The 24,151-nt window shown below is 44.1% G+C and overlaps 1 protein-coding gene across 4 annotated transcripts in view; it reads right to left on the bottom strand.

Moving 5' to 3' along the window:
- ENTPD6 (ectonucleoside triphosphate diphosphohydrolase 6) overlaps positions 1-24,151 on the bottom strand; it is a 39,537-nt gene that overhangs the window by 2,135 nt on the left and 13,251 nt on the right. The window contains exons 4-14 of one of the 4 annotated variants that reach the window (XM_047068838.1): positions 23,174-23,250; positions 20,963-21,106; positions 19,747-19,822; positions 19,052-19,087; positions 18,061-18,149; positions 17,185-17,264; positions 16,468-16,532; positions 5,668-5,769; positions 3,004-3,144; positions 1,310-1,366; positions 14-126 (exon numbers count right to left, since the gene is read on the bottom strand). In XM_047068838.1, coding sequence (XP_046924794.1) covers positions 14-126; positions 1,310-1,366; positions 3,004-3,144; positions 5,668-5,769; positions 16,468-16,532; positions 17,185-17,264; positions 18,061-18,149; positions 19,052-19,087; positions 19,747-19,822; positions 20,963-21,106; positions 23,174-23,250 — 980 coding nt within the window. The remainder of the gene's footprint in view (positions 1-13; positions 127-1,309; positions 1,367-3,003; positions 3,145-5,667; positions 5,770-16,467; positions 16,533-17,184; positions 17,265-18,060; positions 18,150-19,051; positions 19,088-19,746; positions 19,823-20,962; positions 21,107-23,173; positions 23,251-24,151) is intronic. The other 3 variants (XM_047068839.1, XM_047068840.1, XM_047068842.1) reach the window with 3 other exon arrangements.

Raw genomic sequence — 24,151 nt, 5'->3', positions numbered from 1 at the left:
AGACAGTCTTTACCTTCAGCACTTTGTTCTCTGGGAAGCCAAACTCTTGGAGCAGCAGGCTGATGTAGGTGAGGTCCATGCACAGAAAGGGGTTGCCTGGAGGATGGGTCTCCGCTGTCCTGCACACTGGGGGTGAGAGAGCCCTTTCCCAATCAGATTCCAAGTGGTTCATTCCTGGGTGGGATGGGGGGGCTCTATGCAGACTAGACTCCACCCACCCCAGGTGCCCACCCTTCACAGGGCTCTATGTTGGCCCCAGGTTCTCACTGATTTAGAAAAGACTGTAGCCCAGAGTGGGAAGGTGATCTGCCAAGAGCACACCAAAGGGTAGGGTCTCAAAGCTAACCAGCCTCCCCCGGGCCTGGCCTCCAAGACCAAGAGGGACTTGTGTGTCTTATCTTGGTGTCATGGGCCTAAGGCCAAAGTCTCACAGGGCATAGCTCTGCACCCATGACTTCTAGATACCTCTCTCAGGGGTGGATCTGGGCTTTCTGGAGAATGAAAACACCAACAAATCTGGCTCAGAACATTCTACTCTTATTCTCAAGGAGGATGAACAAACCTACCAATAGCCTTCCCAGAATTCTGCTCAGAAACTTTTCCTGTTGAAGAGTCATGACAAACCCTTAAGTGACAAGAAAACTTGAAAAAAAAAAAAAAGCCACTTTGAAGGGGAAGGGAAGAAAGGACTTTCTATAGAGAAACATATGAAGTTTAACTCTTTTGATCTGCAATTAACAACAACAACCAAAGAGCAGAATATTTACAGACAGCCTTCATTTCACACCCCAGCCGGCCAGATTGAGTGTGATGGACAAAGGAGGAGAGGAAGGGGGACTGCTGGGTCAGCTACCTGCAAACTCAAGGGGAATAGCTCTTCACTCCCTACATGTTGGGCTCTGCTGTGCAGGGGTTGTTGGTGTGACAATTGTGAATTTGCTGGGACAATATCAGGGGAAATCCCTGAACTGCAGTGAAGAGGTGTCAGAAACAGTGAAATCAAGGGAGTCCATTCCTAACAACCTTAGAACTAGAAATATGCCGTATCACAGCCAGGGACACTGAGGCTCCCCTCTCCCCCTGCCGTGGCCGCACAGGATGTGGCTGACCTGTGGTTTGGGCCCAGCACAGTGACCCCAAGCACCCTCTCCCACCTCTGAACATTCATCTGCCTGGCTGAATCAGGAACTAAATCCAGAAGTTCTCAGTACTGCCTCACAAGCACCAAGGTACATCTGCCACACAGAGGGACTGGGTCCCTGTCTCCCGCTCTGGCTCTTCTCACCCGGGCAGTGCAGCCATCACTCACCATACTTGGCTGCGATATCAAAGTCTCCCACGACGAGGCTGCCTCCCTTCTCCACATCTGTGGGATAAGACCAAACACCTGGTCTGTACCAGCATCCCTGAAGCAGTGATGCCACCAATGCCCTGAGGCTGGTGCCCATGAGAGGATGATGTAAGGCGGCGTATCCAGGCTGACTACAAGTGGGGCAGTGGCCCTCCCATGCACTGATCATTTGTCCAAAGTGACGTGGCTGGGGGTGGGTAGGTGTTCCATGCAGGATACCACATGGGGATGATTAGCACAATCATGGGACTTAGAGGGTCCCTCAGAGGAAAGGCACCAGGATCCTTGGACCCCAGAGACTGGGCAATCTCTTAATTTTAAGTTAAAAAAAAATAAAAGGGAAGAATTGGATACATTTTCTCAAGCTGTGGCCCAGAGTTCAGCAATGGTATTCTGGTATCAATTTTATGAATGTGGGAAAAAAATTCTATAAAAAAAGTCAAATAGTGGTTTGCCAGGTCTTAGATCAAATGGTCAGAGAGACTTTACAGGGCTCTCCAGAAGGGAATGGCCCCAGCCTTCTGTGACATTCCTAGGGAGGGAGGCATGGCAGCTGTGTCTCCCAACTCTCAAGAATGGTGATTGTTTCTTCAACGCACCCCAAAACCTCTAGTTTTCAAAGAGGGGCCTTGAGATATCTCACACACTTATGTTTTGTAGGGGGAAGCTGCTCAGTGAGCTGAATTTTCCTTCACTTTGGGCATTTGCTCAGTCAGCAAATGTCACATTGAAGATGGATACCATTTCTGAAAACAGACCTAAGCAGCTCTTTCAGAGCCATGTGTGACCACAAAAGGGAGTTGGAAGAGCTTTTCTGAACAGGCTAGCATCTCCCGAGGTCACTCTGGGAGGTTGTTGGTCCCCTAGGGAAAGGGCAACCTGCAGCCAGTGATAAGGTGATGCTGGGAGGTGTCTCTTCAAGCCAGCCTAGGAGAGTGGAGTCCCCCAGTGTGCTGCCAGGCCAAATTTGTGTGTGGTAGGCCCTGAGCGTCGTAATGTCCGCAGCCAGTGGCACAGTCAGGAGAGTGGGGATCAACTAACGTTGCTCCAGGTATAGGGAGCCTGCAGGGGCCCTCAGGCCTGGCAGGTCAAGTGGCCATAGGGCCAGCTACCAGGAGGTAGCTTGCTCTATGCCAGAGAGAGAGACCTGGGGCCTGAGCAAAGGGTGAATAGAGGTCATTTTCCACCTGGACTACCCACCCTTGGGTGGTAGTGCTCCACACTGGTCCCAGGCAGCAGGTGGCTCAGGGAGCCTGGAGACGCCACAGTGCCCATAAGCTCCTGAAGCTGGTCAGTGGGCTGACCCCTCCCCATGCCAGCCTAGGTGCCAGATGGGGAAAGATGGCCATGTCACCAAGGGCTCCCTCAGCTAGAGACCTGGGGGCCAGGCAGGAATGGCTGAGGGTCTGAGTTACACAGGTGCGTCAGTTCTGCCTTAGAGCAGAACGACTCAACAGCAAGTAACTGTTTTTGCACTGACATTGTATTACTAAGTGGCTCAAAAACCTGCTTTATTTTTGAAAAGGGGGCTTACTATTGCCTATACGGATGACAAGACACTTGCCCTCCTGTCTACTTCCAGCTGTGAGGGTCACTGATGACATGATTACTCTCTGCCGTGGGCCCTCTGCACACCTCAGCCCCACCCTTACCTATGAGGCCAACATTTGCTGCAAGGTCATAATAGTAGGAAAAAGCATAAAAATCCACATCCTTCACTTCTTCTGTTCTATGCACTTTGTTTCGAAGGATTTCCGACACTCTGCTGGCACACAGCTCATGGAGGTTCACTGCTGAGGCAAAGGAGAAGCACAAAGATAGCAGTTTGGGGGCTCAACACCTGGGCCACGCAGCCCCCAGGGCTCTGTCCAGTGATTTGAGGCCCTGACCTGGAGGGTGTGGCAGGGCAAAAAGCCTGCATAGCACCTACCTTGAGTCAGGGTGCTCATCAACACCACACATATCAACAGCAAACTTTCAGGAGCCACAGCACTGTGGGCCCAGGTCAAGGGAGAGAAACCCAAAGCATGAAGGTGGCCAGAGATGGTGTGGTCCTCAACCCTGAAGGACATCGGCCCTTGGCTCAGCACATACAGCTGTCCTAATGCAGCCCAATGGGTTCAAGTTCACACTGTTTACTCTCTGCTAGCCCTTACTGAGCTCTGAACATGCAGGCTATCCCATCAGCCACTGTGGAAGTGAGACCTGCACCCTCCTTATGTCACAGATGAGGAAACTGAGGCCTACCAGGCAGCTTGCCAAGCTCACACAGCTGGCAATTAACCCCTTGCTCGGAAGAAGGACAACAGAGAGCCCCAGAGGTTATCAAACGTGGATATCCCATAGCCCACCCCTGGACTCAGCTTCCCATCTCCCCCAACAGACCTGCCCATGGCCTGAAAGTAGCTCCAGCCAGTTCTCCCCTTGTCCTTGTCCGCTGGATCTCATTTCCCTCCACTGTCCCTTGTCAGGACAGCCATACTTCCACTTCCTCATTCCTTAAACACAGCAGCCATCCCAGGGCTTTTATACTTGCTGCTCCTCTGGCCTGGAGAACTGCTGCTTTAGATCATCTGTGTGCCTTATTCTCCATCTCTTTAGGTCTTGGCTCAAACACCACTCCATGAAGCCTTCCCTGGCCATCATATTTAAAAGTTATCTTCCTCTCAGGTTCCCCCTCCCCACAATCCCTTCTGTTTCTTTCTTCAAGTTACTTTCTTGTTTATCAATTCCTCCCACTGAAATGTCAGCTGTATGCCAGTGGCTGCAACAGGGCCTGACGCATAGGACGTGCATGAGCAGCTGGCTGAGTCGGTGACCTCCATGGTCAATAATAAGAAACATATATTTGGTCTTTGTTCTGGACACAGCTTCTAAAACCCTTGGGATTTCCTGAGGGATGGAGATAAGAGGAAGATCTTCTGTTACTCAGGATAAATCCGCCCCTTTTTCTCAAGTATACCTGAGTTTATGTGAATGAGTGGGCTCTTGTTGGTGGGTCCCTGAGTGGCTTCAGGATGGGAGCTGGTTGTCAGAGGAGCCAACCACGTGATTAGAGGGTTGGAACTTTCAGCCCACCCTTCAAAATTCAGGGAGGGCAGGGGGTTGGGGCTTGAGTTAATCACCAGCAGACAATGATTTAATGACCTATGCCTGTGTAGTGAAGCTTTATACAGCCCTAAACAATAGGTTCCGTGAGCTTCCTGGATGGCGAACACATGAAGGTACTGGGAGGTGGTGTCCCCAAGGAGTGCATGGAGGCTCCACACCCCTTCTCCAACACCCTGTCCTATACATCTCTTCCATTTGGCTGTTCCAGACTTGTGCCTTTTATAATAAAACAGTGATATTATGTAAATTGCCTTCCTGAGTTCTGTGAGCTATTCTGGCAAATTATTTGGGGGTGGTGGTGGTGGTTCGTGGGAACCCCTAATTTGTAGTCAGCTGGTCAGAAGTATAGGAGGCCCAGGACTTGCTATCTGCATCTGAAGCAGAGGGGGGTGAGGGGAGCCTCGCAGGTCTGAGCCCTTAACCTCTGCAGTCTGCACTAACTCCGGGGTGAGTCTGAACAGAATTATTCATGTGTGGAGAACTGGTGGGTGTGGGGAACTCCCTCCCCTCCCCTGCCCACATTTGGTGTCAGAAATGTGAGTAGAAATAGCTCTGTCACCAAAGACAGACAAACCTCATGCCCATTATGTCCAGCCTGGAAACAGTTCAATGTTTCTTTTAGCAAAAACTAAAGGAGCACAGAGCAACCGAAGACCACGTGGGGCAAGAGGGGTCAGGCTGGTGAGACAGCACACCCAATGTCACAGGCTGGGGGCGCTATGCCACCTGGAGCAGCCTCTCCTGTGCTCACCAGGCAGCATGAGGTGATAGGTGGAGGGAACTGATTCCACTGAAGAAGCCATTTCTCCCTCTTTTCAGAGATAAGCTCACACTGCTACTGGGCCAACAGCCCCAACTTGGCCATTTGTCTTAAGAGTGGTAGAATGTTCAGGTCCTTCCTCACTGGAGGCTTGTTAGGAAGTGCAGTCTTTTGGAAGAAAGTATGTGGCGACAGACAAGGGAGCCTTGTGCAGAGACCCCATGGGAGCCAACAGTGTGTTCCCAGTGTGTTCTGGCAAGGGCCTCCTGCAGCCCTGACAGTTCACAGAGGTGCTTCCATTTCATGGGCAAGTGAGGGCTTGTCTGTGAATGAGGCTTGGCAACAGCCTCCCTGCTTCTGAGAGGTATTCAGAAGGTACAGAAGAGAGGGAAGGCTGCGGATCTTAACCCTCATAAACCACTGATGAACAAAAACTCCACCATACCTGCCTTCTGTCCTGAAATTCTGTATGTTATTTCAGCATGTTGCCACTCTCCTGTGAAACCTGGAGACAAACAAGGGCTGACCAACTCCTTTCCATCCTCAGCTGAAATAAAGAGAGATAAGAAGAAAGGCACGTTATCACAGTAAGAATGGGGCACACATGGATTCTCCTGAGAAGAGGCCTATAACACAGAGGATTATAGGCTAGTGAGGGGAAGATTTTTACCTCTCCCTTAACTACCTAAAAGAATTTAGATAGTGTGTCTAGCCCAGAAACAGGGCTGTTACCAGAGATATTTTAATCTAAGTGACCTCTGTATGGATGGTCAAACATCTAATAACCAAACCTCTGTTCTTGTGTCCTGTGAATCACCTTCTTCCCTTTTAAAGCCCCCAGGCCCCTGGTCTATTTCTTAGCTCAGGATGACACATAGCCTCAATTGCCCAACTTGTCCTTGGTGTCATATTCTTCTGGGGCTTCCATACATTTGTAATTAAATGTTTTTCTCCTATTAATCTGTCTTATGTCAATTTAATTAATATACTAGCCAGAAGAACCTAGAAGGGCAGGAAAAATTTTTCCTCCCCAACAACTGGGGAGCCAGCCAGGAAAAACTTCACTGGCTGCAAACTGCCTGTTCTGAGGCTGCTGCAGCTGAGAGATCCTGAGACTTCTGACAGGTGTGGCACAAGGTACAAATTTTGTCAGGCTCCTGAATCTCTGCCTGTAGGGTCCAGTGGAAATGAGTGGTGAAAATCTCCCCCCACCCTTTTAAATTTAGATTAGCAGGAGAAAATATTTGTACAAGTTCCTTGGGTATGGTGACTCTGGTAAAGATTTATTATTAACACTCTTGACTTTTTTATTGATCCTTTTTGTTGCAGAGATGGTCACTGCTTTTCTCTGGTCTGTCATCATTTGTCATAAGAAGGAAGACCACAGGGTAGAACGCAAGCCTAGGTCCTATAAGCCTGCTGAGTTCACAGTTCCCACCAGACTAGTGTCTGTTTAGACAAATGTTGCTGTGGGTCAATATGCACATGAGGTAAAGAAGTTGCTAGGGGACATCTTGGAAGCCAAAGCCACAAAACAGGTAGGCATGGGTCAAGCACTTAAAAGCTGTCAGAGTGCTCCCTGTCTAACCCAAAGACTGCTGTGTTAGGATGAGTTAGTCACAAAACAGGCCAGACTGACACTAGGTCACCTGTGAACCTTGAGAAAACTGCCATACAAGGTACTCTGTAAAACACTTCACAATCTCTAACCCAGCAACACATCCCTCTCAGGTACAGTTTGGCTGAGACACCAAAGGCTCAGCTAAAGCTGTTAATGTGCCTATAAAGGGCTTTCCTTTCATTTTGTTTATGTATTGAGAGCTTGTCTTTATGACCAGTGAGAATATTCTCTCTGTACACATCACATGCATCTCGGTGGCTAGCTGAGTAGTCTGTGGTTCCGAGACTTTAAGTCACAAGAAGCACTCTTTGTCTGACCAGGCCAGCTCTCAGGAGAGTTTGTCACAGGGGTCCTGGTCCATATGGGGTTTTTGTCATCTCAACCTTCACTGTTTTGTCAGTGCTGAAAAAGTCCCATTTTAGCAGTGCCTACCTGGTATCTGATTAGCAGGTGTGTGACTGGAGGTGCCTCATGTTCTCATGGGGAACTGGAAAGTGTTTTCATGCCATCATTCTTACTGCTTGCAACAACAAAAGGCTTTACTTTCTTAGACTATTTCTGGGAGTAAACTTTCTGGATCTTATAAGGGCCCATCATCTTTTGGGACACTTCTTGTGTTCATGGTTAAGCCATAGAAAGGCTTATTGGTTTGAGTCACTATTGAGATTAATATAAAAATCCTGCTCACCAATGGCCAATGAATCCTTTGGATTGATAATATTTGAAAGAAAGAAAAATATTTTTGAGAGTTCTCAATTATTATCCTAAATAATTGTCTTATTGGTACCTACAGAAAGACCAAGTTAAAAAAAAAAAACAGACACGAAGAAATGTAACAGCTAAGCTTTAGGGACTCCTTTAATAAGATGGGGCAGGGGGAAGAAAGGAAATTAGACTTAAAACAAAAATGAAAGTCCCCATCCAACATAAATTTCTTGAAATCTGGCCCTGTCTCCTCAGCAAATTCCCTTAACTCCCAAACTCGTTCACCTTCCCCAGAAAATCCCTTAAACACCGAACTGCTTACTTTAGCTTCCCTTTCCCTACAAGATTTACAGAGAGCACTCTGGCCTGATCTCTACGCCCAGGGTATACAAGTTACTCATATAAATACTAAAAGTCAAAAAACAAATTTAACAGTAGCACCCGAGGTAGACAATAAGGCTTAGAGAGAAAGCTTCTTGCTATAATCAGGCTCTGCTAGCTTTAGGCCTTCCTGTGCAATGTCCTTTACAGCTACATCCTAGATTCCCACCCAAATAATTTATATCCCTAGATAGCAGATTTTTAAAATTGTAAAGCCCTTAAAGGGCCTTAAAAGTCTTGACTTTCATTGGATTCTACCAAATTAAAAGAAAATCCCAGATTAATGTCCATTTACAACCCTACTCATAGGGACCTTGTTTGGGTGCTAAGGGGCATTCTTTCCATCCATGGTTATATTGTAGTTATCAGACAAGCCAGATAGCTCCCTGAAAGCCCCTGCCCCCACCCAAGGAAACAGATGACTAGCATTTCTCCTAGGACCTCCTATAAATGATCAGCTGAAGGCTGATGTTAGGGGCTGATAGGCTTTTCTTCCTAAGATGAAGGTCCAAGGTTGAAACGTGCACCCAGAAAGGAGGCCTTTGTTAAAATACTATATATAGACTTTACAAAGGCATACTGCATTAATCCCGGAAAACATCTGCTGTTTGTCCAGACTGAAAACTGCCAAGACATTTAAAAGATTTTTTTAAATAGCTCTGTGCCTGGAGACCGGCCAGACTGGAAAATGATATTCAGAGACTGATAGGATTTTTTAGGTCTTTTCCCCTAAGCTAAAATGAAACTATGTTCTCAGAGGAAAAGAAAAATCTTCTGAAGCCTCTATAAAAAGTTTTATTACTAAAACACTACAAAGCTCTTATATATATATATATACACACACACACACATATATATGTAATACATATATATATACATATAAACATATTAATATAGTTGGATGGGTGGATCAAATTATGATATCATTTAAGCTGCAACCCAATTCTTTTAAAGAATTGAGAACTGTCCTTGTCTTACAAATCTTTGCAAAACTAACAATGCAGCTTTACAGGCAGCTCAAAGCTCACCTGTTCTTTTTCACCAATCCTCTCCCCCTCAATTTATCATCAACATGCATTCTTCCTTGTGCCTTTGAAATTGAAATGTTAAAGTACAAAATTCAGGGAGGTAAAACAAAAAAGGGAATGGTCACTTGGAACTTGGGCTCATAGGAAATTTTAAGTGTATGGAAACTGTAAGGTCTCAGTTTGCATCTGTTGATATGTTTATGTATTCTATATGTATGTGTTGTAATTGGGTGATATCTTCTATGTCCAAATGGTGTCAACAAAACTAATTTGTAAGAGAGCTCTATTTAATTGGCTTAAAGAAATGAAGTGTTTACATAAATTGAATTCTCAAAAATATACAGAAACTAGGGATGCCTGGCTGGCTTAGTTAGTGGAGCATGTGACTCTTGATCTCAGGGTCATGGGTTAGAGCCCACATTGGGCATAGAATTTACTTAAAAAAAAATTAAAGAATAAAATACTTTATTCTTTTTTTTTTTTTTTTTGAGAGAGAGAGAGAAAAAACGAGCATGCATACTTGCGAGAGGAGGAGGGGCAGAGGGAGAGAGAGAAAGAATCTTAAGCAGGCTCCAGGCTCAGCACAGAGCCAGATGCAGGGCTTGATCCCATGACCCTGGAATCATGACCTGAGCTGAAATCAAGTCAGTCACTCAACTGACTGAGCCACCCAGGCACCCCAAAGACAAAATCTTTAAAAAAAAAAAAAGAAACTAACCCAAATGTTTTCAAGTTAATGTGATCTAGTATTAACCTTTAGTAAATAAAAACTAGTTTAAGTTTGTTGATTAAAACAGGCAGGTCTTCAGAAGTTAATCAGTATGGCAGAGTGCCTGGGTGGCTCAGTGGTTGAGTGTCCGACTCAACTCTTGATTTCAGCTCAGGTTACAGTCTCAGGATTGTGGGACTGAGCCCATGCTGAGCATGGAAAACTGCTCAAGCTTCTCTCTCTTCCTCTCAAATTAAAAAAAAAAAAAGTTACTAGTATTAAATATGAATATCACTATGAATATCACTATATCACTTTTATTCCACCTTGATTTACTTAAGGTCAAATAAGCTCATGCCATCTTTTACAAAAATCTATCAGCCAGAAAAATAGCTTGGGATGATGGCTGACTTTGTCTAAGGTCTCATAAAGCAGTCTAAACACAGTTGTTAAGAACAAGTAAATTAAATAGATACAAGTAGTATATGAGATTTTTAGGTGAACTTTTCCACAATAATTATGTTTTATGGTATGTGTACTTAAAAAAATTTCCCAAATCTTTTGGATAAGCTAAAGCTTTAAACTTTTGCTAAATGATGATTTAAGTTAAATTCACTGACTATCCAGACCATTTCTAATTAAGAGAAAATACTAGAACATTAATTACTGAACATAGATTTATACACTTTTATTTCCTTTTGCAGAAGAACTAAAAGGTATTTGGATCATGAGTAAACATATCTTATGCCATACTGAAAAAAAAAATTGTGCTATGAGGAAGCATATGTCTCTAAGAATTATTGTTTATTTATTTGGGGGGGGAGGGGCAGAGAGAGAGGGAGACACAGAATGTGAAGCAGGCTCCAGCACAGAGCTGTCAGCACAGAGCCTGATATGGGGCTCGAATTCACAAATGGTAGAATCATGACTTGAACCAAAGTTGGAAGCTTAACCCACTGAGCCACCCAGGCACCCCTAGAAATTATTAAATGTATTCATAAGTTTGCCAATCTAAACAATGCTGGTGTGACATAGTTTACAACTGTTAACTTCTTAGGGGTTCTAAGAGTTAATTCTAATTAATATATGTAACTAAAATTACTAGCAATAATAAGGGAAACAACTCTGTATGCAAAGACAGTAAAATGTGCTTTCAGTAAGAAGAGGTATGAGGTATGAAGATGCATTTTTGTTAAGGAGAAAGAAAGTAAATTTGTTCCAGGTAAAACTGGTTATTTCCAAACGGGCAGGAGAAGAATAAAGACAAATTAAATGGAAAGCTGGAAAGATAAAATCTTACCTTGTGTGGTTAAGTTGGCTAAAACTGAATGAATTTATTTAGGTTATAAAATGAAGCTTTAAAATCAGTAGTGTACTTATATGAAACCAAAATTGAATGTTCTTTCACCTACTAAAAGGACAAAGTTTTCTGGGACTAGTAACTGGCCTGCTCCTGATAAGACCGTGAAAGGCTTTTTGTTACCTTTTAAGTAACCAGCCTACAAAAAACAAAGATTATGTTTTATCAAAATAATTTTGTTTTATCAGGTCTTTGACCAGTTTTGCTCACAACTATGTAACCTTCTGTTTTGCCCTCCCAAAGGATTTTACCTTTGTCACTTTGGTTAAACAGATAAGTAATGTTTCATAATGACCAGTAATTTGTATTAGTCAAGTGTACAAATCTTGTGTGTTTTTTTGACAAATTTCCAAAATCAAATTCTAAATGAATTCTTTTTTGGCCTCCAACTAAGTTTGAGATTTTTAAGAGGGCACGGATAACATCTCAAAAGACACGCTCTCTCTATAAAAAGAGATGTTACACTGAGTTTATTTGTTATGTTAAATTACCTGGAAAGCATGTCAGATAAGTGATGATAAGCCTTCTTAGATTATAACATATGAGTAAATGTTACTAACATACATATTATAGAAATTGTTAAGAAATTCCTAAAATTCTGGTATGTCCTGGTATAATGTTGTGTCATAATTCTGTTACCTTAAAATATTGCACACCACAGAAATAACCAGACCTCTTTGTCAATTCCACTACAATGAACTCTCAACAGATCTTTGACAATGGGTATTTTAATAGTCACTTACAGTTACTATTTTTACTCTTGCAAAAGTGTTCCTACAAAAGTACTTTCCTTCAAGGAGATTCAAGAAAAGGACTTTGACAAGTCCAGGTTTCTGATAACTTTATGTTCATAAAACTGGGCTGGGTAAGAATTTCTAGAGCTAAAGAGAAAACGGGATTTAAGGGAAACAAGTACTAATTACATGGAACTGAATAAACTGAGAAGGAGGATTATAATTTTTATGAGTTTTTGTTTGAAACATTGCCTGTTCTGTTTTTCCAGATTTAGAAAAAAATTTTTAAAAATATATTTATTTATTTTGAGAGAGCGCAAATCAGGGAGGAGCAGAGAGAGGGAGACAGAGAATCCGTTGCAGGGCTCAAAACTCAAACCATGAGATCAAGTCCTGAGCTGAAACCAAGAGCTGGCTGCTTAACCAAATGAGCCACTCAGGTGCCCTTGTTTTTCCAGATTTAAGGAAACATTTTTTCTCTTTTTTCTTAAGCTATCAACAACTTGGTAAGATATACCTTTGTGAACAAAGATGAAACAATTACTTTTTCTCCCTATCTGATACTTCCAGAATTTGGAAACTTACTGAATATGCTTATTTTCATGGCAATATAGTTAGTGTGTAAATTCAGTAAGAATCCATTCTCCTGGGTCTCCAGAACACAACTGGAAACACTGGCTATATTACCAAGGTTTTTACTAGAATGTCATATTTGAGAAGGATGTGTGTAAGCTCAGACATGATCAGACAATTCTAAGGAACTAAGGCTGGTGTTATGAAGCCAATGAAGCACCTTGAAAAAACTGGCCTGATATCTTGCTTGAAGGGTTCCTAGCATGCTTACAGGTGAGTAAATGTTTTCTGGCAGGTGCAGGAACCTTATGATATTTTAGACACCTCAAGAAAAGAGGAATTCACCTAAACTATAGGTATTGCAGGTTAAGTCTGATGGCCTTGGCTTGATGGTTCTAGCTTCAAGAGGCCATTTTAAAAACTTCAATCTGAGATTCCTTATGAAAGTTCCAGCAAAGAGGATTAAAAGAGCCTATATGACGGTCAATCCCTATTCTTGCTGCACTTATGCAAGTAATCAGACCAAATTTATTGAAACTAAACTTAATCTGCAAACAAATTAGTCTTACTGCGTTTATCTCTGGTAGAAATGGGGTGGCTGGTAGAAATGGGGTGGCTATTAGAAACCACAGTATACACTTCTACTCCTGCTGTCTCTGAGGTTTTATCTTCTGCCTATAAGTTGGACTGGAGCCTCATTATTCTACTCTTCTTGGATAGCTGGCTATAACTCTCCAAACTAACATTTCCAGTTTTTCTCCTACACCTCTGACTTGGAATCATTGAGAGCTAAATTGCCCTTTTTTGAAGCCATTAAACCTAGGCTGGACAATTGGATATAAATTTCAGAGAATCATCACAACAGCTCACATATGGATAATCTTCATGCCGGCTGCTGTGTGGAGCACTCAGAAAGATCACCAAAGACATTCAAACTGCAACAGGAAAACCTATCAGTTTGCCGCTGTCTGCCCTCACTCTGTCTGAAGGTGCTTCAAGCTGAACATCTAGAAATCTTCTCAAATGGCTGCCTTCAGAACAGAAACTAGGATTACAATCTGTCAGTCATTAGCCACTATGTTTATTTCCACAGAAATGTATTTTACTTAAATACCTGATTTCCAGCACCACAGGCCTAACTTTGGGTGCCCACCTGCATCACTGCCTCCTGAAATGAGACACAACTATCTAACTGAACCCATCCATTATCAGGACTAAGAGCCTGGTTCAGTGATATGGAACAATCTAATAGCTTGAGTTCTGGACTGTGAAACTTCTTAGAAAAATTTCAAAGGTAGGACTAACAGGGAGTTGAATAGATGACCCCAAAATATGCCACTTTGGCATGTGGAATGTTTTGAGCTAAAGATAATCAATACTCAGAAGATTCAAGAAAGACTTTTACCTTTCTCTTAAATACTAAAAGAATTTAGATAGGGGGTCTAGCCCAGAAAGAGAGCTGTTACCAGAGTTGTTAAGAATGACCTCCGTATGGGAGGGCAAACACATCTAATGACCCAACATCTGTTCTTCCTATTGTCTTGTGAATGCCCATCCCCTTCACCTTTTTAAACTGTACTGTTATTATTTTATTATTAAGTAATCCACTTCTGTGACTGTCATGAAACCCAGGCGGGGTTAACAGTAATGAGTCCTAGAGGTAACTATACCCAACTATGGACTTTCTGGGTATAAGCACTATCTTCCCTCTCTACCTCAGCTGAAAACCCAGACTCATGAGGCCTTAATCCCAGCCTCCCTATTCTTGGAAGATGCCAAAGCCAACTATATAGCAGGTTTTTCAGAGATGACTTTGTCTTCCTAGAAGACAAATGCTCTAGTTTGCTTTGAGGCAGATAGTAACCCCCAAGCCCCAAACCCCAAACAAGTTGGGACCTGCGCAGACCTCACTGTGCCCTCTTCCCCTTTAAGGCCCTAGACTTCTATCCTATTCCTTAGCTCAGAATGGCACGTAAGCCTCAATTGCCTGACTTGTCCTTGGGTATCATATTTTTATGGAGTCCTGTGCGTACATAATTAAATTTTTCTCCTATTAATCTGTCTTATGTCAATTTAATTAATAGACCAAAAGAAAAAATTTTCCTAATACTAGTAATGAAGGCATCGGAGAGCTAAAGGAACATGCTTCTTTTTGCCAGATTAGACCTGACCTGTGGAAGGATTCCAGGTCAACTAGGGGAGGCAAAGACTTTTTCTATCACAGAAGTTGCAGCAAAACCTCATCAGTTCTAGAAACATAGCCACCACAAGCTTACATGCACTGAGGGGCTTCAGGGTTCCAGGCATTGGGTCAAGTGCTATTCAGTCAATTGTCACAACCATGCTAATAAAAGGGGAGCCAACACTACTTGATTTTATGGACAAATGAGGCAGTGAGTAACCTGGCAGGGCCAAGACAATGCTATCATGCCATGCATCTGTGTTGCCCCACAAGACAAAACCTGAGGCCCCACAAATTGCAAAGGAAGCATGGTGGTTGGCCTCCAAGGCCCCACGATGCCACCCCTCGAGGATGTGCATGCTGAGAAGTGAGTCCCTATGTCTGCCCTTGATTCTGGCCTGGGGCTGCTTTCACCCATGGAATGTGCAGGATATGATGGCATGTGACTTCAGGGCATTTTCCTTCCTGATCTGCTAGGGAGAAATGCAGGCTGCTCTGCTGGGGGGGGCCACATGGAGGAGCACTGAGTTGCAAGACATTCACCCAGACACCCCAGGTGTCACCACACAACACCCTAGGGATCCTAGAAGAAGTGCTGCCCAGCTCAAGCCTGTGCAATCACGAGATACAACAATGACTGCTGTTTGCTTGTTTAACCAATTTGGTGTGTACTTGTTGTGCAGCAACAGATAACACAATAGGGAGATGACTCCTCTGGGGCAGGAGCTGTCCACACCCTTCATGGCAGGTGTTACAGTCCTATGTGTCCCAAGTGGGCACTTCATGCAGATGACAGGACTCCAAGGCTAGCCATGGACAAGGCTACCTGCCTTCTTCTTCTTGGCTAAATAGGTGTTTTCTGGTCCCAGAACAAAGTCTGCAGGTATGCCTGAGACATGGACATGTTTCTGGTTTGCAACAAAGGGGATAGATACCATAATAAGGTTAAACACTAGGATTTGAAATAAGTGAACTGAAATAAGATGTATGTGAAAAACAAGAATTCCTGCTGAACATTACCACCCTGTCAGAACAACCAGGCCCTTAGAAGAAGTGCAGAGAAGTGCTAGGCCTATGGAGGGGAGCGGGTGTGGAGCAGGGAGCGGCAGGGCTGAGGGAAGGGCTTGTGGCTGGAACACAGGTGTGCACTCACACACACATTTCTGGACCAGAGGCATGGGTCAAGGCCTTTGGGCCTTGATCGATGCCATCAGTAAAGAGAGGCCAATGCCAGCATCAGATTAGTGCCCCCCAAATCGGGAAACTCCTAAGTGTCTCCTAAGTGATCTCCTAAGACCTCATAAGAGTTCATGTATGCTGGTGGCCAGCACCAGGCTTCTCCTCAGCCAGGCCAGTCAGAGAAGATCAGAAAAGGCCTGGGAGGAAACATCCTGACCTGACATAGGCTCCATCTCTAGTCCAATGCCATGTTTGCAGGAAGGGCCAAGCCCATGTTTAATGATCCTTCACAGAGCAAGAGAAGATGGAGGGACACTCTCACAAGACTAGAATTGCTGTGAATAAGGGAATTCAACCCCAGCTCCAAGGCAGCAGCCTCAGAATCACCTCCTCATGGTCCCTCCTGTACTGTCATGAAGAATAATGTTCCCTCCAGATCCTTAAAAACCAGTCCATTCCAAACACAGGTGATGATTATACAGTTTCTTGGCTAAAATCCCCCAGCTCAGTGTTTGAGAAATAACTTCACTAGCATCTCTTCCTTTTGAAAAATAACTTAGCATGTACACAGCTAAAACACATCACCATTCATCACCATCAGAGTGCCCACTGACAAGATGTGGGGTGCGTCCCTCCATATGCATCCCTCCTGGGCTCTCCCAGTCCCCCAGGGCCCAGTGGGCTACTATGAGGGCGGAGGGTGGGAGCACCTTTCCTGAAGGGCCCCTGAAGGCTGCTGAGCAAGGAGGGCTCTGAATTCTCATTCCACTCACCAGGTTTCCCCTCCATGCCACCCAGAATTGCTAGCCGTGCCGACATCAATCCGAGGCCCAGGTAGCTGTGGAAAGAAAATCCTAGGTGAGGGACTGGCCTGCCACAGGAAGCACTCGGTGCCATCTTCAACTCCACCTCCAGTATGGTCACCCGGCCTGGATCCAAAATAAGTGGGAGAGGGAGGAAACCTGTGCCGAGGCAGCAGATTTTCTGCTCCTAGAAGCCTCTCTTTGTGGAGTTCAGGCCATTTAGTTCAACAAATGAAAGCCTATTAATTGACAAGAGCTTGCTTAGGAGCTGTGGGCACCAGTGAACAACACAGATGCGCCTTGATTTTTATGGAGCACATGTGCTTTATGCCAATAATCTGCTAAAGGTGCCACGTAGTAAATAGATGGCTGAGAAAATTCCTGCACAATCCATGGGCTCTTCCCACCTTTTGGAAACCTCCTCCAAAGCAGAGGAGAATAAGCACAAAAAAGAGAAATGTGATTTTACTGTAGGTGAATTGAAAAATGAAGCAGGGAGAAGGCAGGAGAAGGGAGGAATAGCAGGGAGGAAGAAGAGGAGGAGGAGGGAGAGCCTCCAGTGGGGCATCCAGCAGAGGGGTTTCTGGGGCCTGGCCTGTTTGTGACCGGGTGCTCTGGCCACTGCACAGGGCTGGCTGAGCCACACTCCTGGACAGGCAACCTTCTGCCCCCACTCCCAAAACAAACCTGTAGGAATAGAGCTTGTAGGTCCGATTAAACATCTGGAGTGACGTCAGGTAGCCAGGCGGGGAGGTCTGGAGGGTGTCCTGAGGAAGAATGTGAGGATCACTATCCTTCCCGCTGGTCTTTCATTTGAAAAGACCAGGGTATATGGAAACCAGTTTGACAATAAATTTCATATAAAAAAAATAATAAATACATATCCAAAAAAAAAAAAAAGAAAAAGAAAAAGACCAGGGTATTGACAGATGTATTCAATTAAATTAGTTTTTTGTTAAGTCACATGTTATGAAAGAGTTTGGAACAAGCAAATGAAAAATAAAATGTCCAAAATGAAAAACTATGTTTTTCCTCCTTATAAGTAATATTTACCATTTTGACAAATATGGCCCAATCAAGACAATTATGAGTAAATTTAAATGTTCTTCCACTGAAAACTAAGAATAGCAATAAAGTGGTTGGTGAGGAAGGCACTGTAGTTAACTATGGTCTTGACTGAGAGCATTTTTATCTCCTTTACAAGGTCTATCACACAGGGCTTGAGCTCTCTCAAGCTCTACTGGCCCCTTAATTAATAGCCCCTTTTCTGGCTGCCCTAGTGGGGAAGGGGAGCATCTCACATCCTATGGCCCAAAGGGTTCCAGGTAGCATCTAATTTATTATCCCATTGAAGACCAAATTTCCATTTTTTTCCCCGGGCAGAGTTAAAATCAAGTGAAGAAGCATTAACTGTGAATGACTCTGGCCTTCAGGACAGGAACTGACTACACACGCCCAGAGGCTCCAGTTCTATGGGCCTCCCCTAAGGGGCTGCAACTCTTGGGGACAGGCAGCCTTGGGGGGGGGGGTAAGGGCCACAGTGGGGTGACAGAGACCAGTTACCTCGACTCTTGGAAGGAAGGTGATCTGAGTGGACCCTCCACCCAAATCCAGCATGCCCACACTGCTCCTTCCTGGGGTTTTCAAACTGCCTGGAGCATAGTGAATAGAAACCAAAATAGCACTGTCGCGTTAGTAATTAGACCAGAACAGCCAAAAAAGTAAAAAGAGTTTAGGAGCCAGGCCCCTCAGTGAAAAGAAGAACAGAAAAACAGCTGTATTTAACAATCTCTATGGAAGGATGCACTACATGTTTAAGGGACATGAACGTGGCTCCACTGGCTGTGGCTTTAACAATATAGGATGACACTGATCTTCAGCAGAGAAGTGGGGCCTGCCCTTATCTACTGCTCACCCCTCAGGAGACAGACTTCCATGATGTCCCTTCATGCCCAGAGGCATGCCTTCCCCTAGCTCAGCACTCCCAATCTGGCCCCTAACATGGCTCTCCACCCCAAGGGGCAAATCCTGCCACAAAGCTTCTTTCTTTTTCATATATGCATCACATGCGCTAGTCTTTGCCATAATTACAATAAAGAGACAAAAATCAACACATACTGAGAATAATCTAAGAATAACAACAACTTGCCACCTTGATCCAAGAACTAATGTTTTTGTTCCCTGTTCTGTCTACAGCACAGGAATTCAATTCTAAGGTGATGAGCATACACCACATTTACTATGTGAAAGCATGACTGGTTTTATTCATGACTTCCCTAAGAAATGAGAGGACAGGGTCCCAGGCAGGTGTGGCTCCAGGACAAGAGGCTGGAACCATGCTGGTGAAAACCAAGCCTACAGAGAAGCTGCTTTTCCTAGCATTTTTATCTGCAAGCTCCATGCTTGCCCTGATGAGCCCCCAACCCATCCCAACACCCTACTTTGGGTAGCAACACTGGGGAACCCTAAGGGGTTAAAGACTAGAAATGAGGCTGCTGCTGTCAAGAATGGCATCTGCGGACTGTCAGCTTCTGGCGGGTGGGGAGGAATGTACCTGTTAGGAAGTTGACGGTGATCCACGCTGAAACGCCTATAAGAGAGGGTCACAGACAACATGTGAATAACCTGAGATGCTGTAAACAACACATGCACTCAAATGACCACTTTCAGATTCCAGGAGCTGGAAGTGAGCACTCATCACTCCTCAGTCTCCAGACCAACTACAGGAAGAGGCATCAGTCATCAAGTCACCAACAGCTTCTGGAAGACTGTTCTAGAAGACACCACACTAAAACAATAAATACTCTGTCAAATGTTGTGTCTCTCCCTCCTATTCTTTATCATCAACTTCCACTTTTTGGAAGAGAACCAAATGTTGCTCTCCCCTCCCCTGGTCATATTTAAAATCAGGGGCTGGTGAGGAACCTGACCTTTTCTCTCTTAGCAATAACAATGTAACAGCAAACTTCTAAATAGGGTAGCAAGTGGGGATTCTCTCTAAATGTTCTTAAAACTGAAGAGGATTTGTTTTCAGAAACTTCATCTGTGCCAAGTTTGGAGCTGGTCAAGATGAGAACCCATCTCTAACACTGGCCCACAAAGATCCTCTGAGACAGTAGAACTGTGAATTGAGTGGGACTGCCATTTTTGTTTGCCTGTGTCTGACCAAGGAGAAAGTTCCCACTCGGAAGCCAACAGCAGCCCTGCATACAGCCTGTCTCGAGGGACAGAGAGCTTGGGAGACCCTACCTTCATCCGTTCCATTCATGATGGAAACACAGTCATCTCCCACAAGGAAAGGCGATGCCTTAAACACTTCTTTCACCTAAATGTAAAGAGACATGTCTTTATCCTTCAGAATCTAGACTCAAAGTTCCCAAATATGCTGTGTTTTCAGCAGGTGACAAAACAGCAAAGGATGGCAGCTGTTGCTGTGAAGTAACAAAACTCTTGTTTTAAATTTCTCTAATCCTTGGCAAGTGGTATCCTCCTTAATCTACTCTCTGGGCTGGCAGAGGCAGAGGCTACCCTGAAGAGCCCTGTCTTCAAGCCACTTTGGGCTAGAATTGCTCAGGGGCATCCTGAGCCTACTGGGCCCCCAAACACTGCCCAGCTTTAAGACTAGAGATGAGGGACAAGAAACCCCTCAAGGCAGAGTTTAGCCTGGGACTCAGGAGACAGTCCCACAGAGGGAAGGTGAAGGCAGAGGAGCAGCTGCATTTGGGTGTATTTCCTTCTCCTTTTTTTTTTTTTTTTTACCAAGTATTGACACACAGAAACTTCAGTACTCTGCACATTCCAACTGCACTTGTGGCCTACCATCCGACTTGAGCATGCAAGGTAATTTTTATAAGGGACTTTGAAAAATGTGCAAAAATTCATCATTTAGCAGTTGCATAGTTTAGAAACAGTACAGAGGATAAGGGGACCATATTGTTGAGAGCAGTTTCCCTAATGTGCCTGACAATAAGAACCATTCAGGCACCTGTTAGAGATAGGGTCCAGAGCCCCTTTACAGGGCTGCCGCTGGTTCTGGGGACAATCCTGGCCATTTGAGAAACGAACAGGGCCGGAGAAGGCTAAAGGCCTCCTCAGCAGTTACATCTGTGGATCAGACCAAGAGGGAAACTAGCAATTTCCGTGAGAACAAGCAGGCTGGAGATGAAATGTCAGGAACTTGGCTTCCACAGCCCTCTACAAGGAACAAGTCTGCATGGAAGGAAGCCCTTCAAAAGGCTTCAATGTATTTTTAAAACAAAGTTGCTGTTATCATACAACAGATTCATTCTAGAAAACACAAACAGCTAAAAGTGATGCTGTTAACATTTTGATGTGTTTTCCTCCTCAAGAAGCTTCTACATAGCCCGTCTGACTGCTTGGACAATGGCTGAATATTTGGTGTTTCCAGATATCATAAGCTATGCACCTCCGCCCCCCCCCCCCAGGGGTAAATGGATAAGATCACCTTTTGCAGTAACTTCTGAGCCTTTTCTCCTGGTAATAGACGTAAACCAGCTGTGGCCTTGAGAACCAAGGGGGTAGCCTTCCAGAAGTCAAAAGGAATGTCTTTTTTAGCAACATCCAGTAATTCCTGAATTCCCGAAGTACTCTGTGAAGGTGGTAAAAGTAAAGTAGAATCTGTCAAAGATCAGCATACAGGGTCACAGATGCTCCCCCAACCCTTTTGGTTTTATTAACTCATAAATACATTTTCTTCTAATTTTCCAAATTGGCAGAAAATGACTTAAGTGGTGCTGGTGGGTGTGAGGGGCAACAGGGACCAAGTGAGTACAGAGAAACACCCTTGGCAGTGGAGCATGGTGGGATAAGGACACACACAATAGGGGTCTTGCTGTTCTATACTCTGGCAACCAAAACCCCACCCAGCCCCCATCACCAACCCCCAGTGGGTGACCTCAGATGAGCTGTGATTCCCCTGGACATCGTGGGGAATCTCTCATGGTGCTAAAATCCCATGAATAACTACACAGAGGAATCATTTACACCTGCCAGAATGCTTGAGGTCCAAAAGTTGGCTACGGCCCTGTGTCAGTGCATAGGTGGCAAAACAACTTTGGTGAAGTATTGCTGGGCATTATCAATAGGTACAATGCTGTGGGGTGGTGTGGGGGAGGGCAATTTGGCAATGTCTGTCCAAGAAAACATACATTCCTTTTACTCAGAAATCCCATTGTAAGAATTCATCTGAGATAAATGCCCTTGCATGTGTGGGTAATGAAGTTCATATAAGGTGACAAACTGCAGCCTTATACAGTTAAGAGTAAAGTGTTAGACATTATCCAAATGTCTTTCAGGAGGGGACTGGTTCTGTAATTTAATGTGCCCACACATACTGCAATATCATTGCCAGAAAAATCAAGGAAGCTCTTCATATCCTGATAGTAAATGTTCTCCATGTTATACTGCTGAAGGACAAAAACAAAGTATGTAACAATGTGAATGCCATTCTATTGTAAAAATAGGGGAGGGGGAAGAATATAGATGTATTTGCTCATAGGTACATCACCTAGCCCTTGAAGGACACATAAGAAACCAGGGACACCAGCTCTCCTGGAGGGGACTAGAGAGGGAGGAGAGTTCTCATTGTCTGCCCTGTGAAGCTGTGAAATATGTCCCACTTGAATGTGTACTGCCTACTAAAACAAATAAGAGTTTAAAAGTCCTATGAGTTTATTCTAAAGACACCTAATTTAATCATGTGTAACCTTATGGTTACTCTAGCATCACTCATTTCAGTTTTGTTTTCAATTTTAACCAAGCCACAGGAAAGCAGGGTATGACTTCACTGAGATCAAGAGACACTTGTGGGCAAAAATGATACATCAGCTTTTAAGACATATTTGAGCCAAAAGGCATGTATAGGTATATCACTAACTAGTCCGTTTCATCAGTGCTTTAGTGGAAATATAGGTGTCCAGTATTAGTGCAGCTATAAGCTTTAGGGACTCAAAAAATATAAAAGCTACAAACTTACAAAAATCATTGTTTGACAGTTTAAATAAATCTTTCACACTTACTTGGTTTTGTGGATTTTACATAATACATTTTTAACTTCAATTTTTTGTGTTAGTCAACTTTTGTCACCCTCAATCAGAGGAACTGAAACAAAAACAAACTCTCAAATAATGCTTTTTTTTAAAGCAATTTTTTTAAATGTTTATTTTTGAAAGAGAGAGAAACAGAGCACAAGCAGGGGAGGGTCAGAGAGAGAGGGAGACACAGAATCCAAAGCAGGCTCCCGGCTCTCAGCTGTCAGCAGAGTGGGGCTTGAACCCAAGAACTGTGAGATCATGACCTGAGCCAAAGTTGGACACTCAACCAACTGAGCCACCCAGGCGCCCCTCAAATAATGCTTTTTGTCAAGTTTGTAGGCTTTGTGTTTTTGAACCACACTAAGACTTCTGGGTGGCATGTGTGTTGGCTGGGGGAAGGCCCTAGGGTGGGGGCAGCAGCCCTCCTTGAGCCTCACGTGCAGTACCAGTTTCCTCCAACTGATCATTCTAAACAGCAGGAGATGTCCCAGGTTAGTACTGTCAGAGATGCTTTTCTCTGTGAAGAAGGCCTACTGCACTCAACAGATAGGGAGCTGGCTTTAACAGATTATACAGTTGGAAGACAAATGTGAAGAACAACAGATGTGAGAGAAAATAATTACCTTTTCAACATCATCAGCATAAGCAGAAAGACCTGGCTTCAGTGCTTTGAAGGTCTCATGGGTCAAAGTGGGAGTTTCTAAGGGGGAAACATGTTTAAAAAGGTACACGGCAAATATATACATGAATATATAAATATATACAACAATGGCTTGCTGCCCTTTTCAAAGCAGACGCCTGAAATCAGACCAATCCCAGGGTGACTGGGATGCTGCCTCTTTAGTTCAGATAAACAAGATGAATGTTAACACCTGAGGCTTTGGTCAGAATATTTTTTTTTTTTAGTCAACCTTACTGAGGTATAATTTATATACAAAACTGTATCCATCTAAAGTGCTAAATTTTAACATGGTTTTCGTGAAATTAACAGAGGAGCAGGACAGATGATTCCAAACTGCAAACATGAAAATCATTTCTCTGTTCTAGGATGGATGTAGTACAGGTTCTGAAAGAACATTTATTTTTTCCCTTCTTTTAAACCATAAGGGGCCTGGACTCATGAGCATATAGCAAGGGAGTGTTCAGGGGTACACTGGTGGCCAAGGGATGCTGGTCCAAATTTGGACATGAAGACCCAGGAGGAAAAATCAGGGACAGAACTTTTTGAAAGGATGTCTCTCCAGAGATAAAATACTGGAATATGGCTACTAAAGGATTACATTCTGAATATGAATTGTCTTAAAAGCTTCAAAACCGTTATGGGAAGTATGTAGGTCTGGCATATAAAACTTTAACTACTGAAATGAGTTAATTAATACAGCAGATGAAGAGTAGAGAAAACATGCCACAACAGTTTTGGAGAGAACTACTAATGGTGTCCGTTGCCACCAGCTCAAAAATAGTGTCTACTCAAAATGTTTCGAGGGTCAGCAAAGAACCAGACACAACCAGCAGACCTACTGAGCAGCCAGGGGGAAAACACTCACTGGCTAGAAGCTGGAGGGTGGCCCTTAGAGCTGGAGGGTACAAGGGGCGCTAGA

Source organism: Lynx rufus, unplaced genomic scaffold (genome assembly GCF_022079265.1).
Source record: "Lynx rufus isolate CCGP_SWC_20201006 ecotype Redwood Valley unplaced genomic scaffold, mLynRuf1.p SCAF_8, whole genome shotgun sequence".
NCBI classification, from domain to species: Eukaryota; Metazoa; Chordata; class Mammalia; order Carnivora; family Felidae; genus Lynx; species Lynx rufus.
Note: the sequence above shows the minus strand (reverse complement) of the source record. Positions and strands in the feature narration are given on the sequence as shown.